Raw genomic sequence first — 19,184 nt, forward strand, 5'->3', positions numbered from 1 at the left:
GAACATGGATTTCTAATTGATGCTGGAACACTTACCTGGCAGCACAGCTGACTAGATAAGCGTCAGCCTTGCCTCAAAGCAATGAAGGCTGCCATCAAAAGAACTGCTGTCTGCCCACTGGCATCAGACTGGCTTCAAGAATATTGTACCGGCCTTGCAGTAAGATTAATCCTTTATACACTGTAATGCTAGCTTGGAGCAGCAGTTACTTCAGCAGCTAGCTATTCATGCCCTGTAAGGATTACACACTAGTGGCTGCTAAACTGTACCATTTTTATCTATGCTTATAGTGCTTATGTGTGCATGCATATTCTCAATGTGTGGTTTCATACCAAATCAGTTGACTTGCATCATCTCCAGCAACACCATCAATTTTTATCTGTTAATCTTCCTTCACTGTTGGGATAGCTCATTTGGTAGAGCATGAGACTCTTAATCTCAGGGTTGTGGGTTTGAGCCCCACATTGGGCAAAATATTCCTATATTGCAGAGGGTTGGACTAGACGGCCCTTGTGGTCTTTTCCAACTCTGCAATTCTATGATTCTATGGATGTGGCCATTGTACTACAATTGTATAGAAGTGTCATCCATGATTAAAATGGTGGGTGGGTGTTTGGGTGTGTGAGTGGGTGTGTGAAGGGCACTGCAAGTGTTAATATGATTTATAATCAAAAAAGTTAAAATATAGCAATTTCAATGTGTGTTAGCATTCTCCTGCATCTCTTGAATAGAATTATGAGTGTCTACAGCCCACAACAACTAAAGGGCTCCCTCCCACCAAAAGGATATCCTGTAATAGGCACAGTACTTTGCACAATACCATTTCGGCTCTAGCAGCATACGTGCTGCCTTCAGTATGCTTGGCTTTGGAAATCGATGAGAAGTATGTGGGAAGGAGAGTGGTGATGAGCTATCCATGTTGCTTTTTACTGACCACTTCTCCTTTGCTTTGTATAGTTTGCAATCATGGAAACAGCAACTAAACAAATCTAGCACTATAATAGTAAACTCGAAAGTTTTCTGACAGCCAAATCAGGCCTACTGAGCAAACTATCAGAGGCAACCCAAGGTTTGTAAAAGTACCAACAGTATTAAGGGGAAACATCTGAGCCCATCCTGAAAAGAACACACTGAGGTCTGAGGATATTCAGTGACCAAGGAATGCTGAGTATCTGTCAAGAAACCACCTCTTAAAACTGTAGGGGAGGGAAATGGAATGGAGTATCCCAGGCTTCCTCAAACTCACCCCTCCAGATGTTTTGAGACTATAATTCCCATCATCCCTGGCCACTGGTCCTGCTAGCTAGGGATCATGGGTGTTGTAGGCCAAAAACATCTGGAGCGCCAAGTTTGAGGAAGCCTGGAGTATCCTGAAAAGGAGCATGGTTGGCTGGCTTGGACCATGAATAGGAGCACTCTACAATGCAACATTTTGTCACAGGCACTACTTGTCCTGTGTGTGTTTGCTACATTTCTGTACTACTTCTCAAAAAGTCTCCTGCATGGTTTACACTAAGTGTAACAGCAACAGGTATCATATTGTTTCTATTTGCTCCCAGTACTATGTAAGGAAAATTCAATGTCCACCAAAGAGAAGCACAAAATTAGGGGAAGACTGCATGCAAAAAAAGTGTAATAATATTCTGAGTGTGATATACTCCTACGTTGTGAACTGACAGTGCCCCAACCGCCATTGTTCCAGAAGACTTCAGGCATCCCCTACACTGTTCAACAGATGCCAATGCAGTATCCCTTAGGAGAACAGTCACAGTAGCTCCCAGAAGCCAGAAACCCATGGTACCATGTGTTGGTTGGGAGCCACTGTGACTGCTCTGGCCAACTAGAAGTAACATTGCCACTTACTGCATTGCCTAGGAGTTCATTTCTTTGCATAGGAATCACATAGCCACCAAAGAGCAGTGGATTAAACTCAGGGCTCTAAAATTTTGGGGAAAGGCCCTTCGCAGGGAAACAGACACACAAAATCTAACTACTGACATTGATGCACAAAGTTGTGTTTTCAGAACTGTGTTTGTGAAGTGGTTGTCAGCGTGACATGATTTTGCATGTTTAAAAAGAGAGAGAAAAGTATAAATTCCTAATCCCCAATCAAGAGATGTAATTCCTCTTGTTAATTCCGATCCTTAGGGGATACAAGTAAGGATTATTTTTAGGTTAATACTGATTTCTCATTAGAATGAAGCTGTGATGCCCCAGCTGCACTAAAATGATTGACTTTTGTTTACTGCAACAAACAACTTTGGTTAGAAGATGACAAAATTAGGAGCAAGACTTTAGAAAATTTAAATGTAGCTAATCAAACGGATGATGTTTGGAGTTTTTTTTTTTTAAAAAGAAAATGTAAGTGATCTTGCAAAGTATTCTCTTCACTTGTATTTCTGGTCTTGCTAGAACAGCAACTGTAAATTACATTTTAAGCTATCCTTCTTCCAAGAATCTTGGTGCCCCCCCACAACATCCTCACTGTGGGATATTTTAGGCTGAGAGATGGTGATCTGGCCACAACTTGCCAGGAGCCAGATCTCACACAACTGGCAGAGTAAACCCTTTGGGGGGGGGATATAGATGTACCAGTTCTAGAATGGTGTGGCTAATGCTGGACCATGACTGGGGAGATCTAGCTTCAAATTCCCTAAGATATCTTTGGCAAGTCACTCTTCCACAACCTCATCTTCCTCACATGTGCGCCACCCTAAGTATTTTGGAGTGGGATCCAAGTGAATGAAGAAATCAAAGCAGCTGGGAAAAGACCCTCAAAGTAATTGATAATAATGTAGAGAAGTGGATCTTGTTAAAGCTTTTACAACTTACAACACTATAATAAATAAAAAATCAGCTGCTAAATAATATAATGCAATTGATACAGGTTTTGTTTTGGCAATCCAAGTGGCTATTTCTAACTGATCTTAATTCTTCACGTGATTCTGATTCTACATAACATAGGAATGTGATATATATATATATATATATATATATATATATATTCCAAAGAGATTCCTGCAGATATTTTTGCCAGTCCTAATGCAAAAGAATAAGAAAAAGGAAGGTATCCCAGTGTGTAAAGGAGGAAGTTAAATACTAATTTACTCTAAACATCCCACCTGAACGCATGGCATCTTTTTGAATACTTTCATAGTCATGCCAGTCCTTTCTTTTCAAGCCATCTGTCCAGGTATAGAGCTGTCCATCTCCAAGCCCCATTGGGAATGTCTGTAGAAACAGGGGGGAAAAGGTATAATTAAATGTTACCTTCTCTACTGAAACCCAAACTCATTCATAGGCAAAGGCAGATAGCAGTCAGGTTCCCTGTATGGATCTGCAACATACATATGGGACTCATGCGTATGCAGGATGACTTTCACATTCACTTTAAGGGTTGCCCTGAGAAAGTGGGACTTCATCCAGGTAGAGATTTGCTGGCTTCCTCTACACTTATTTTTAGCTGCTTAGTAAATATCTTATTAGTCTAGCAAGCTTTAAGAACAATTTGCTGCTTAGTAATTTATCTTAAGATCAGCTATTCACTGTTTCCCCTCTTTGTTTTTGTAGTATTGTGCTGTTAAAGGTAAAGGTAAAGGTACCCCTGCCCGTACGGGCCAGTCTTGACAGACTCTGGGGTTGTGCGCCCATCTCACTTAAGAGGCCAGGGGCCAGCGCTGTCCGAAGACACTTCCGGGTCACGTGGCCAGCGTGACAAAGCTGCATCTGGCGAGCCAGAGCTGCACACGGAAACGCCGTTTACCTTCCCGCTGGTAAGCGGTCCCTATTTATCTACTTGCACCCGGAGGTGCTTTCGAACTGCTAGGTTGGCAGGCGCTGGGACCGAGCAGCGGGAGCGCACCCCGCCGCAGGGATTCGAACCGCCGACCTTTCAATCGGCAAGTCCTAGGCGCTGAGGCTTTAACCCACAGCGCCACCTGCGTACCTTTGTTTAAATTGTTGCCATTTTTCGTATTCCATATAATGATTTTTTAATGTTATCTTTTTCTGTGATGTTTCACCTTTTTAAACTAAACCAAAACAGAGAGGGCAGGTTAATTCACACTTTAAAAGCTAGTTTGGGACAGTGGCTAGACTGTGTTGTGTGTTGGAGAAATCAAGATTCAAATCAAATGGCTATAGTGTTGTGATGCTTAGATGACAAGGTGTTCAAATGATAGGAGAAAGGAGCCCCCACCGAAGGATTTTCCCAATTTTAGTCAAATCATCCCCCCACCTACAGTGTGGCCTTCTAAAAAGTGCGGCTAAGGGACCCATCACAAAAAGTAGGGAGAATGACCAGGCCGCTTATGGTCCTTTGTAGTTTAAACACTGGTCTCTGGCAAATCACTAAGTCTTAGCCTGAGGTACCTCACAGGAATATTGTACAAATAAATAAGAGAGTCCAATGTACTCTACTCTAAGGCCCTTGGAGGAAAGTAAAAGATGACAAACAGATACATATTTCCAGAGAACTAAACAAGAAACTCATTTCAGGCAGGTTGGTAAGCATCATTTGTGGGTTCAATATATGTGGAGGCTTGGAATCAGCACCCAGAATAGCAGAGCAAATGCCAGGGTCTACCATGACTGAGACTGGCTTCCCTTTTAAAAAACAAAGAACCCCCCCCCCCCACATTTTTATGTCCCGTGTTGTAAAGGGAAGTGCTGAGTGAGGTGACTGCAGCTTCCACCATCTTCATTATCTCCAGTGCCTTGGGGCCCTAGCTACAATATGGCCACATTCACGCCATACATTTAATGCACTATTATACCACTTTAAGCAGTCATGGCTCCCCCTCCCCAAGAATTCTGGTAAGAATGCTTAGACATCCCAGTCCATACCCTCCAACATGTTGATATTGAAAACCAGGATGTGTTTTTCCCCAATTGCGCTCCCGCACAAGTCACCTGACCTGCACAAGTCACCTGACCTACATTTCCCCCCAAAACACACATTTTTGGGCTCCACGGTCTCACACATTTTTAGGTGCCAGGCTGAGAGCATGGCAGCCCAAAACAGGATGTCCTGATTTAATTGCGGTAGTTGAGATGTATACCAGACCCCTCACAGAGCCACAATTCCCAGAGTCCTCTGTGAGGAGGGATAGATTCTTACACCACTCAGAATTGTGTGTGTGAAGCATGACTGTTCAAAATGGCATCATAGTGCTTTAAAAGTATGGTGTGATTGTGGCCTATGCTGAGAGTGAGACACTGGGGGTAATGAAAATGGCGGTGTTCGCAGCTGCCTCACCAAGTGTTTCTCTTCACAGCACTGGGCAGATACAGTGGCACTGGTTTCCACACTGCCACCCACCCCCAATTCTTTACTGTGCCCTCTGATAAGCTTTGGGGCACCCACCTAGGACAGAATGGGGGGCACACCACACAACACCTTGCTGAGGGCCCTCTCCATATGGCGCCAAGCCTGATTGTGTAAGTGTGGAAACTCCTGCATCAAGCAGTTATGACTGAACTAGGGCAGGAGAAGATTGCATTCCAGCCTGTAAAAACATCTGCACACTTCCCACAATAGACTGAAATACTGTTGAAGGGTAATAAATTATTTAAATCAAAACAATTATGATTGGTGCAAAGAAATCTAGCCACATTCTATTTTATTTCGAGTGCAGTGGTACCTCGGGTTAAGAACTTAATTCGTTCTGGAGGTCTGTTCTTAACCTGAAACTGTTCTTAACCTGAGGTACCACTTTAGTTAATGGGGCCTCCTGCCGCCACTGCATGATTTCTGTTCTCATCCTGAAGCAAAGTTCTTAACCTGAGGCACTATTTCTGGGTAGTGGAGTCTGTAACCTGAAGCGCCTGTAACCCGAGGAACCACTGTATTTATTTCAAATACTAAGCAACATATTCTTGAAATTGACAAGGTGAATGGCCCCCATCCTTCTCCCTGGTGCGTTTGAGATAAAAATTGCCAAATTTTATAATTCCTATACTACTGTCCTGCTATGGACTGTTAATAAGAAATCTCTCGAAAGCATCAGTACTCAAACTGATCCTAAAACAATTCCAGCATTAAGAGGTCAAATCAATGTATATTGCATTGCCTACTAATTTGTTCTCAACTTTTATTCACATTTTCATATTTTCCTTTATTCTTCCCCTCCCCCAACTTTCTGTAATTTGTTGAGTCTAGAGACTGCTGTGACCTGTGTTTCTAACCTGGAAATATGGCTGCCATGAGGTAGAAGAAGCCCTGAACCTACAGAGTCCCCCTGTTGAATTGGCAGCCACAGAAGCTCAGTCTCGTGAGCCAGGGCCCCAATTCTCCATCTTCAGGGGAAAAGACTTCAGGTGCCATTTTTCAGAGGAATAGCCCTTGATATCCCTACCTCCTCCAAACCCCCATCACCAGATAGGGCCATGAGGCTTTAGCCTGAGAAGGTAGCATGACCATTTTTGGAATGAATCCAAATGAATCCTCTAAGGACTAGAAATGTTGTTTTCTAAAAAACAATTTTTCAGAAAGATGATCTCTGTGCTCAGTATAGCATTCTGCACTCTGCCCTGCCACCCCCATAATTGTGTTTTTGTGTTTTTGTGTGTTTGTGGCAAACACCCATCTCTTATAGTTTACCAACAGACCAGCAGGTAGCTCTGACCTCATGAACTTTGTAATGCATTTCTGACAAACTTTGACTACATTTTTGAGTTGCATAGTTTGTCAAGGCAGCACTTTGGGGCAGAAGTCAAGGACCCTCTTCAGAAGTCAAGGACCCTCTTCAAAAGAATAGGGCGGCCCCAGACACAGCAATGAATGAAGTAATATACATTGCAATCTAAATAGGGGTGGGGGACGCTGTAGGGTTATTAATTCTAAATTTGCTTAACTGTACCATTGTACTTATACTCTGAGGCTTATGCACTCATTTTACCAACTTCAACCAATTGTGACCATGTACAGATACCCATATCTTAAACTTTAAAGCAGGCATTATTAATCCTTTGACTTTCCAGATGTTGTTAGACTACAATTCCCATTGGCCCCAGCCAGCATGGTCAATGGTCAGGGATGAAGACAGTTGTGGAGGGCCACAGGTAGGCATGGGAAATAAGTTTGATTAAGTTGAGGAACCGACAAAATCCACACTCCCCAAAACAATACACAAACTGAAATATATTCATCTTTCAACATTAGCACTTCTCTGAATTTTGCCATGCAGTTCTCTAGCCGAATAGTGTGTACAAAAATGCATACACTGCAGTAAGGTAAAGGTAAAGGGACCGCTGACCATTAGGTCCAGTCGTGACCGACTCTGGGGTTGCGGTGCTCATCTCACTTTATTGGCCGAGAGAGCCGGCGTACAGCTTCCGGATCATGTGGCCAGCATGACTAAGCCACTTCTGGCAAACCAGAGCAGTGCACGGAAACACCGTTTACCTTCCCGCCGGAGTGGTACCTATTTATCTACTTGCACTTTGACATGCTTTTGAACTGCCAAGTTGGCAGGAGCAGGGACAGAGCAACGGAAGCTCACCCCGTCGCGGGGATTTGAACTGCTGACCTTCTGATCGGCAAGTCCTAGGCTCTGTGGTTTAACCCACAGCGCCACCTGCGTCCATACACTGAAGTAAAGTGTGCTTAAAATGCACATATCTGTGAAAAATGAAACATCCTTTTTGAGGCGTGGCAAGTGGCCCGGTACACAGTGTTCCAAATGCAGTCACATATGCAGTTTGTATAATCAGAAAAGAAGTGCTGTGATATGAAAAAGGAATCTCTGTTCCAAAGCTGTATATTGTGTAAAGAGAAATTAACAGACTCAGACAACTTTTACAGCACAGGAAATGAATTAACACAGAATTCCATCCTCTCACATGTCAATTAAGTTGACAATTGTTGTTTCTTCCGAAAGAGATTATCTTGCACATGTTTTGAGAGTATGATGAGAAATAACAAAACACTTATTAAATGCTGTAAGACCAAAGGGGAAACAGCACAGCTGAATTCATTTTCTTTTTTTTCTTTTGTTTTTATTGCTTTAGCTGTACGTTAAATAGACCAGTGTTCTACAAGTCAGCTTTAGGGTTGTCACTCATGCTTATTTGATTTCCCTTGATCACTTGAAATAGCTTCTCCCCCAAATGGCAGAAAACTTTAGTTTAACTACTCCGCGGATTCCCTGAAGTATTTCAAATTTCCCTGGATAATACAGCAATTTCAACTGTCCAATATTAATAAGCCCAAAAGCCTGATTTAAGCAAGGAATGGAAATCTTCATTAACAAGAAGCAGTCAAAGACTTTTTCATCAAGTTTACATTTAGGAATTTATGTACTGTTAATATGTTTTTGCATATACAATGGTATCTCGGGTTACAGATGCTTCCAGTTACAGACTCTGCTAACCCAGAAATAGTACCTCGGGTTAAGAACTTTGCTTCAGGATGAGAACAGAAATCACACAGCAGCAGTGGGAGGCCCCATTAGCTAAAGGGGTACCTCAGGTTAAGAACAGTTTTAGGTTAAGAACTGACCTCCAGAACGAATTAAGTTCTTAACTCGAGATACCACTGTATTGCCTTTATCCTGACAGAAATGGTGAGTTAAAATACCAGATCAGTTGCTTAAAAATACTGTGTATGTTTACGACTGGAGGAATCCTCCAACTTAGCACATACTTGTATGAATCAGGACAACTGTAAGTGATCAGATATACTGGTGGTTCATGTTACCTGCCTCCCCAAATAGCTTTTATGTAGAAATAATATATTTTCTGGTATGGTTTACATTAAAGATTGCAATGGATGGGAGGCTAATCACTGCCTTCCTTAGCGACTTATTGCCTCTGATTCCACACCTCCCTGCCTATTGTGCAGATTTTAATATAATTACCCTTCAGATTTCACATTTCTCTGAATTTTGCAATTTTTCTCAGCAAACACATTAGCCTAGAAGGCAAGGGCCAGGTCAGGTTCTATTTGCCAAGAACAAATTTCTCATGTGTCCTTCCATCCTCCCCTCCCCCCTCCCCTTCCCCCCTCCCCTTCCCCTGCCTGTCAAAATGACAGACAATCCCCTAGTAGCACTTTACATAGTGCTTCCACAGTATCCACCATAAATTCACGTTGCTCAACAATGTGTTGAGGTTTGCCCTTTTCTCATTCCCCACAGAAAGCGCAGTAAAGGAGAGGCAGGAGGAGAAAATGAGCATCAAAGTAACTTTGGGAGCTTGAGCTTTATCCCCTATTTTTAGAGTACGATGACCCAGGAAGTCCTTTCTGAAGAGCAGAATTCAGACATACTAATTCTCCTAATGAGACCTATTGGGGGGAAGTGAATATTAGTGAACCCTGGGGAATTACATTTAATGAAATTTTATCCATATGCAAACAGTAGGAGATTCCACCCCTACCCCGCTTACTCAAGGAGCCTGAAGCGGATTTTTAGGAATTTCCTAAAACTTCATGTTCCACCAGGCAAGCAAGGAATTTAAATTAATGGGGTGTGAAGCTGTCTGCAATTCCTAAGCTGCTGATTTCCCTCGTCAGCAGCTGAACATCTAGGAAGCCTTTCCTTTTGATGTTGTTCTATGGCTTAACAAGATTATTTTAAAGTGTTTCAGAAAATAGTTTCCTTGACTTGGTGATGCCTAAGGCAGAGGAATTTCCATTCAAGAAACTCAGTTATTGGAGTGCTATTTCTCTGGCTGGAAGTCTTATAACCTCAACAGTGACTTCTATTCAGTATTGCATTTAAAAAATGAAGAAGCCAAATTAAATAATACCACATGCACACAAAATAGCTGAGGTCATATCCATTACTAATGTACGTATATGTGAGTTTTGTACAATAAACTACTGTACTAAATTCATTGTTTGTTTCGCATATAGCCCACAAATTCTCAATGGGATTCATGTCCGGGGAAGTCCCTGGCCAATCAAGTAACTGTATTTGCTACTCTGTCATGAATTTCTTCAGCACTTTCGATGTATGACAGGGGGCTAGGTCCTGCTGCAATATCCCAGTACCATCAGGATACTTCTTTTCCAGTTCTGGAATAACTCTTTTTCGTAGAACCTCAATATATTGTGGCAAGCACATCATTCCTACTGGCTGCAGGCTTTCGACACCATAATAACTGAAGCATCCCCCAAACATCTTCTTTTGTGGATGCTTGACAGACTGATTGATTTGGCATAGAAAACATGCTTTGTTTCAATTAATTTGCACATGGGCGTAGTATGCCAGCTGCTGATTAATGTGTGTGTGTGTAGCTGAAAACATTCCACCCACTTCTAAAAGGGCATAGACAGTAAAGGCCAAAGGCCTGGTTATAGAGAAACGTTTTTGCCTGGCACATAAAGATATATACTGATGGTACCAGGTAAGCCTCCTTGGGGAGAGTATTCCACAAATGGGGAGCCACAGCAGTAAAGGCCCATTCTCACTTTTTCACCTTCTGGATCTCTTGCAGACAAGGCACATGAAGAAGGTGAGTTCATATGGGGAGAGGCGGTCCTTGAGGTCTTGAGCCATTTAAGGCTTTATAGGTGAAATTCAGCACTTCAAATTGGACCTGGAAACTAATTGGCAGCTGGTGCAGTTGGGCCAGAACTGATATTATAGGCTCCAATTGTCCTGCCCCAGTGAGCAATCTGTCTGCGGAATTCTGCACCAGCTGAATTTTCTGAACTGTCTTCAGAAACAGGCCCAGGTATAACATGTTGCAGTAATCTAATGTAATGTAATTAATGTAAGATTAATTAACATAGGCAACAGTTGGTTCATTCAACCTGCTTTGTTCCTTATAGCTGAATGTAGCTGTTGCCTAACAAAGCTTGTGAGTAGGAATCAGCTGGATCCCCATGGCAGATTTGGTAAGTGAGTACAGTGGCGTAGCGTAGGGGGTGCAGGGGGGGGCGGCCGCAAGGGGCGTAACATCTGGGGGGTGCTCGCACCTCTAGTGGAAGAGACTCGAGTGCTAAAATCCTCGGGTTAGGGGGTGCAAATTACTTGCCTTGCCCCGGGTGCTGACAACCCACACTACGCCACTGAGTGAGTAGACCCCTTCAGAAAGCTGACCTAGCTGGATTGTGAAATCTGTTTTTAGCCAGCAATCAACAGCAACCCTAGAAATAAAATGGGTAGTATTATATTAGAACACTTTCCAATTGTTTTTCTCAGTGGATTGTCTTAGAAAAAGTAATTTTATTCAAATCTTCACAGTCGTGTTCTTTGAAGTACTTTGGCCAAACATAAAAGGAGAAAAACAATAAAAATGAGGATGCTTGTGTCTGAGTTTTATGAACTGCATTTGAACAAATATTGTGCTTATGACCTTTCTTAACCAAATATTAATTTCAGAAAATGCATCAAAGCAACACTTTAAGAAATAATAAATGTGCCCAAACAGAGGGCAGAATATAGCTTGTGAACGCCAAATGAATTATGTTTAATTCAGCTCAGTTATTTGCCAACATATATTTTGTGAAATCTAATGATGCTTTTATTTATGGATTATATTTTCATGCTGCAATAAAGACAAATATTTTTCAATAACTGGAAAATACATGTTCAGTACTGCCAGCAGTATTATTATTATTTTGCTTCTGTTAGTAACTGCAGAATTATTGCAGGATCTATTATATCAGGTTAAGCATTTGCAACTGAATAAACAATGGCAATAGTTCCACATTTAATCCAGGTTTGAACAATTTATAACAGCCATGGCAGATATTGTCCATCAGACATGTATTGGGGCTTACCAGTGCTTGGCACCCTTGTACTGCAATCACAGGCAGACTACAAAAACAGAAAGTCATATGTGGGCTGGTGGTTTGAAGGTTACCATTTGTGCAGCTGTACTGGGTTTGAAGATTACCATTTGTGCAGCTCTAGTTTACATAAGAAAAGGTAAAGGACCCCTGGACGGTTAAGTCCAGTGAAAGGCGACTATGGGATGCGGCACTAATCTCGCTTCAGGCCAAGGGAGCTGGGCATTTGTCCACAGACAGTTTTCTGGGTCATGTGGACAGCATGATTAAACTGCTTCTGATGCAACTGGACACCGTGATGAGTGCCAGAGCATATGGAAACTCCGTCTACCTTCCTGCCACAACGGTACCTATTTATCTACTTGCACTGGTGTGCTTTCGAACTACTAGGTTGGCAGAAGCTGAGACAGAGCAACAGGAGCGCACCACCGTCACGCGGATTCAAACCACTGACCTTGTGATTGGCAAGACCAAGACCAAGACAAGAGGCTCAGTGGTTTAGACCACAGCACCACCTGCGTCCCTTTTACATAAGATATACTATATCTAAAAGGCTGTTTTTAGTATCTTATAAAGGTGGCGCTCCAACTGACAGAGGGGAGCTCCACTGTTAGAGCAGCATTTATGCCCCTGGACGAGCCCCTGCTACCTTGGTGGAAATGTCCACCAGCATAAATGTACAGTCAGCAGTGATCTAATTATGGTAGGAGGGCAAAGGGACATGTGGTGGATCAGGGATGGTTTGGGATCCACCAGACCCAAAGGACCTTTATTAGTCTGACACCCCAGAAAGGGCAAAATGCCGACGGAAGTCACAAAATAAAAGTTAAAAGGCCTTACAAGGGAAAATAAACATGGAAGTAAATATAGATATGAACACAGATCTTTCATTTTGGCCACTGTGCACCCGCAAAGCTTAGGAAATAGCAGTTTCAGTGCTATGGAATCTCACCATCTCCATTTTAGAACTGCTTTCTTTTGTATTTTGTCTCACTCTATTGTGAACTGAGGTCAGTTTTCTTTCCCCTTTGGAGGCCTCTCATATATCATGTAAGATTTCTAACAGCACACCCAATAGGCCTTGGCAGCTACTCATCAGCTGCAAATTTCCTTTTAACCCAATGTACAATGAAGTTCAATACTATATTACTTCCAAGTCAACACAACACGTTTCCATTTGGTCAAGGCACACATCAATACAAGAAAACCTTAAAAGCAACAGCATGTATAAAAGAAGGATCAAAAGATCAAAGTGTCAGAAGAAGAAAATTCCAGCAGCAACCTACACCAATCATTTCTAAATACTTGAGAAAACAAAAGAATCTTAATATTGATGCCTAAACAGCTAGCATGGGAGACAACCATAGCATAGCATAGAGGGACACTGCTTGCAGGGATCAGAAATCCTCCCCACTAAGCACATTTAGTAGGTTGTGTAAACAAACCCTACTCACAAACACATATGTGACTGATAACATGATACACAGTGATCAAGTCATTCGCTGTGTGAAAGGGCTGGTTTCTTTCTCCAAAAAGTTGAACTGGGAAACAGCTAACACATTTAAGTCAGTATGTTTAGGGCAGACAAAAGTGTATTTTCTGTGCATTTTCCTTGCATTTTTTTTCTTTTCCACAAAGAAAAGATAGGCAGATAGACAGACAGACTTGTCATCATTAAGTATGCAACTCTGCATGTGCATGGCTGGTAGCAGTAATTCAAAATTCCCGGCTTAAGCTAGGTGTACCATCACAAAGGTTGGCAACCACTGTGTTAATATTTGATGTATTTCTACATCCAAGGAGATAGAACATCTGACACGTCCATCTGTAACTTTAAAAGTACAATCATATGGAGGACTGCACCACATGTCCACCTAAACATATCAGCTGAGATTTAGATGGCTTTTTTTTTTAAGAGTGAACTCATGAAGACTAGGTCTGCCAAAGTTTCAAGGCAGTATAGTTCAGATTGCTAGATGCTTGTGACAAATAGGAAGCAACAGAGCAAGTTAAGTTGTATTAAAATTCTAATAAAGAACTCCATCTATGACACAGTTTCCCTCTTTTTTGTTAAGCTCTTATGTATCCCACATGACTATAGAAGTGCAAAGACAGCGCAGACAAAACCTTCACTTTGCTTTTTAGAGTTTCTAGCTGCCATTCTCTAGTAAAGTGCAGAAAGGTGCAGGCACCATTTGTCTCTGTTCAAACACCTATGAGCAATAGGCAATGCTACTCGTGCATAGTTTTGACCTCTGTGCTACCAACGTATATCTCCAGACCCTCCTGAAAATGTCAAATTCTCTATAAATTATACAAAATGTGTAAGGAAATGCAAATACACACAAAATCTATAATGCATTCAAAGGTGTAGGGATGATCACTGGGTGCAGAGCACAGTCAGCTCCCCCTCACTGATAAAGCCACAGCTGTCTGAACATCCTGCCCTCTGTCTAACCTTTTGTGATCTCAGTAGTCTGTGGTGTCCTGTCTGTGATCTTTGTCACAGTGTATGACCTTTCGTCATACACTGTGCAACGGGAAAATGACGTGGTGGAAACAGGTGCCAAAATAACTTTGTACCACCCAACAATCCTGGGACTGGAAGATGTGTAAAGTTCACAGCCCAAAATGTATCTGCCTGGGTTTGCATATTGTGTCAATAAAAGGAGCCGCTACAGAGCTGGCCGGCACAGCTCACCTGTGCACAGCTCACCTGCATTATCAACTCCTGCCTCATGTCCTTTACTTCCAAAGGGCAGAGGGGTCAAACAGTTCTGTGAATACCATGCGTCCACATCCCTGATTATATTTATTTCATGTTTATTTTGCATGTGACTAAAATTAAAACATTTCTCTTTGTTTAGACACCTATGAAAAGAAAATGTGAAAAAAACACAAATAAACAGAACATATCATACTTCTGTCTATTTCTTATGCCCAGGGTTTGAGTGCCACTGCTTACATATCTGAAAGAGGGGAGTATCAGTATCAGACAATCTCATTAATTCATTCAGTTTATATCCCTCATACATTGAAGGAGCTCAAAAACGAGCACAGTCAATGGTTGGTATATTTAGCTCAGTGCATACAGGTAGAGACATAGGATATGGCGGTGGTGTGCCACATGAACAGGGAGAAGCTATGGATACTTGCTCCTGTCAACATCTTGAGCCAGATCAGGGTTGAAGCAATGCCTCTTTCTTATCTTCCTCTTTCATTTCCCTCCATCTTTTACCTCTTTCCTTAAAAACAACAACAAAGAGCCAAAGAGATCATCTGATGATACTGATGAAGTGACCCAGCTTAGCTGGGATGTCAGCTATGGTTGTGAACATGTGGATTATGTATAGAATTTAGATGAAATGTGTATAAATTTGTAAGCAGACACAGTCTGTAGTTGAGGCTCAAGTGTCTCATATTACAGATCGTTTACCATGTAAGCACAGGCTGGGAAGGCAGAGTTGCTGGTTATTATAGTTCTTGTAAGAATGAAACATTGCTGTGCATGCAAATATCTTATTTTTAAGTGGTTCTCAAAAATCCCGGAATAGCATATCCTCCAGCCACTTGTTACACCTGGTAGACATCTGCAGCCGGCACGTTTTTAAGTGGTTCGGGCCAGCAGGGATTACCAACACAGCAGCATTACATGCAACGTCTGTCTCACCATTTGATTTTTACATTAACCCGCAAACCCTATGGGATGCCAGTCTAATAAAGTACTACATAGATTCAGAAGATCCATCTCCTCTGGAGAAGATTTAACATCTGGTTCAATTACAGAGAAATATGATGAGCCAAAAAGGCGCATGATTATCAAAGAGACTCACTCACAGATTTTTATTAGATTCCTCAGAGTAACAGAACATGGCCCCTTTGCCTATGACATTGAGTGATGAAGTTTAGTAACAGCTGTGTTTCATTGAGTAATTAATTCGTTTTAATTTCACTCCATGAAGATATATATATTTGAAGGCACATCTTCAGCTAAAGAGGATAATGCATCATGGAAATTCAATTTTTTTAAAGCATAAAGGCATTTATGTAAGTTTTCTTGTGAATCTTTTCTTGAATGCAAAAAGAGGCTCAAACTGCAAACAGGCTGTTCATATTCACTCACCAATCATGTTATCATTTTATGAAAAGAAATACTGAGTATGCTTGCACCTTCATTCATGTTGCAATGATCTTCTCTAACAAAGTAAAGTTACACTGGAATCCCATTGCCAGAGCCCACAGACATACAGACATTTCAAGAAGCAAGCTGAGGACCCAACAACATTTTTAGCTAATGAGATCACTCGCTCTTGCATTTACTTTCCAGTTTCCAAATTGTGATTTTTCCATAATATTCCCCTTGCACGGCTACCGAAAATCATCATGGGTCAGGGAGGCAATAAACTTTCAGCACATCGGTATTATCTGTTAAACAATTATACAACCATTTCATAAAAATGAAAGTTTTAAGGTTTCTTAAAGAACAATCCGTTTCAGCCCCAAATTAATAGACCCATTCCTGTATTTAGGAAAATATATATTCTCCCCTCCCTGAGACCTAGCAAGGGAAAATAATTTCCTGTTCAGGTTTTTAAACATTGCTATTCAGTACAATCTCTTCAAATTTTAATATATATTTATAGGAGCTTAGTGGGAGAGCCAGGGGTTCCTTAGAAGCCACTTTCCCCTGAAAGACAGTTTGCCCATCATTATAACCTTCCTCTGTATTGTGCAGCCCCAGAAGAAGGTTCAGTATATTCTAAGGGGCACCCATTTCAAATGAAACCCAGCAGACCAAATGCTCCACCTGAACTGAGTGTGTTCCCTGAAACATGCTCCAGAAACTTTGCAATGCATTGCAAGGGCTTTTGCAATGTGGAAATTGTTCCTTGGTGGTAAACATGTAGACAATCACTGTGGTAGCTTAAGCAACTTACAAAAGGAGTCATGGGCTGTATTGACTATAAGATGAAGTACTCACAGCCAGTTTTCTGAGTTGCAGGTATACACATACTTGGCAAATAACTTTTGGTAAGCAGAGGCTATGAAGCATTTGTTTGCTTCCTCTGAAATTTTCTGTACCATTTATTTATTCTGATTTATTAGTGTTTAGCTTACTGTTCCTTGACCTGGCATTTACATTAGTAGAAATAATTAACTCAGCACATTCAAGAAGGGCAGTATTTGATTTATACAATGACATCTAAATGACTCAATGTTATTTAATTTTTGAAGCTCTGCCAAACTGTGGCTCCCCTGGTTTATTTTTGTATCATGGACAGCACCTCAATTGCACCCTGTCAACGCAACCATGCTCTTGTTGTTACACTTAAAAATGAGAAAAACAATAATGCAACCTGAAATGATAAACTTGACAGAAGTGGAAGAGTTTATGTACAGACAAAAGATCAGTCTAGCTGAATACTTCTTGCTAAGATGCAATGCTAGAGAGATGCAAAAAAGCAGACTTCCACTGTGTGGGCAAGCCTAGAAAAATGCATTTGTGGGACAGCAAAGATCATTATCAGGAAAGCATGGCTTTTTCTTAGCAAGGGCATTGCTAATTTATTCACCTTCTTAATATAGCAACTCCAGCAACTCCTGGAGCCAAGCTGGTGCCAAACGTATTGCTCTACTTTCCTTTGGACCACATCAGCAAGGCTGATGTCTGGGCAGCCCAGGGCCTCCATGCACACTGGCCAGGCTTGCACTCTGGGGAGGTCACCCCCAGGAGCACACTCCCTGAGGCAGACAGATGCCAGCAAATTACAAAACAGGATATTCATGTTGAAGTGAGAACCAGCAAATGTGCCTGAAACTCACTTCAGGGCAAGACATCCCCACTCACCCACCTCCTCTTTCTATTCAGGGGCCAAAAGAGCCCCCTGGTACTGGAGGATATGAGTCAGGGCATGTCCAGATGACCTGTTTATTGAGCATTTATCCTTGCTCATTTGCAGGGGGATTAGACAACACTGGTTCTTTAATTACCAAAGTTTATGTTTTGAGCTTTTAGTTTTCAACCAGCTCATCCCATCAGTGCAAGGATTTATGCTTATGCAATGATATATTCTCCCTTCCCTTATGCATCCCCTAAATTTGTTACAGGGATTTCCCCAACCCTCTGGAGCAGATTTAGGAGGGTATATTCATCAAAAGTTTCCTGTATTTTGCACTCACTCACTCTCTCTCTCTCTCTATATATATATATGGCAAAACAATACAGAATGCACAAAATATATAAATATGTTAGGGTTGTTGTTTTTTAAAAAAACTTTCTAGTCTGGCACAGGAGACTGTTGTCTTAGAAATCTCTTGTGTTCAAGTTTCTGGTGGGTGCATTTGTATAATAGACTCTAGTCACTCATATCAGTCATTAAGCAATCCTGCTTAGGTACGATGAGATGGAATTGCTGGCAGCAACATACCTTTGCACTCATTATGCTTGGATTAAAGGCAACCTGCATGCAACTGAAGAGCAGTGCTGTATATTTTGGCTACACTTGGTAGCAACGCACCGAGGGGGATTTGCGAATTTTTCTTCAACCTCTCGAACAAAGCTTTGTTACTGTGTCAAATTGTATCAAGAAAAATGCTGAGCTTTGGTACCCTTTGATATATATTACGGGGACGGGGGCGGGAATCCACAAATAACTTCAGGCAATGTTTTATATTATTTTTGAAACTGCAGTTGTTCTGCAGTAAATAGAGTTACTCTATTTTTCAAATGAGAAATTGCAGCAATAGCTATTATGCTATTAACTGAATAACAGCCATCAAAACTAATGTGTTTATGGAGACACGTATATTTATATGCATGTGTACATGTATATGTATGAATGTGCTTAGATATATAAGACACGTACTGAGAGTTAGAATATTGTTTCTTGACTAACTTGCTCTGAGACTTAGTTACTTAGCACAACTGATCTCAAACTCAAAAGCAGGTACTGAAGTAACCACTTTCTCCACTCCAACCAAACTTCTTGGTTGAGAGGGACCAAGTCGAGTGCAGTTGAGAATTCACATTGGTATTACTGTGCCAGTTGTCTAAGAGTGATAGAAGTTATCAGCAAAATTATACCTCTCTTATACCATCACTCTTGGAACTAGCAGATTAATGCCAGTATATCTATCTAACTTAATTTCCCAACCAACAAATCCATTAAAATGGAGAAATGATAGGGCCCATCTTAAAAATGCAGTAGTATGGATAAGGGGCGATTATGCCAAGATCCCAAAATAGCTCACATGGACTCCCATGAGGATCAAGAAAACCCTGCCATAGCATCACTTGACCAAGTCTCCACTGCCCCACCATTGAGAAGAACCCAACAGCTGCATCAAGGACACTGGCCCTTTAACTAGCAGGCTGATGCAGCTAAAAGGGTGGGGCTTCAATCTGGATCCTCCAGGATCAAACTATGACCTCTGGCAGTTGCAA

General features: G+C 41.5%; 1 protein-coding gene across 4 annotated transcripts in view; it reads right to left on the reverse strand.

Annotated features, from left to right (window-relative positions):
• Positions 1–19,184, reverse strand: part of GALNTL6 (polypeptide N-acetylgalactosaminyltransferase like 6) — a 456,612-nt gene that overhangs the window by 266,040 nt on the left and 171,388 nt on the right. For all 4 annotated transcript variants that reach the window (XM_083755724.1, XM_083755726.1, XM_083755727.1 and 1 more), the window contains exon 3: positions 3,123–3,231. In XM_083755724.1, the coding sequence (XP_083611850.1) occupies positions 3,123–3,231 (109 nt within the window). The remainder of the gene's footprint in view (positions 1–3,122; positions 3,232–19,184) is intronic.

This window comes from Podarcis gaigeae, assembly GCF_964106915.1.
Source record: "Podarcis gaigeae genome assembly, chromosome: 9".
Taxonomy (NCBI): Eukaryota; Metazoa; Chordata; class Lepidosauria; order Squamata; family Lacertidae; genus Podarcis; species Podarcis gaigeae.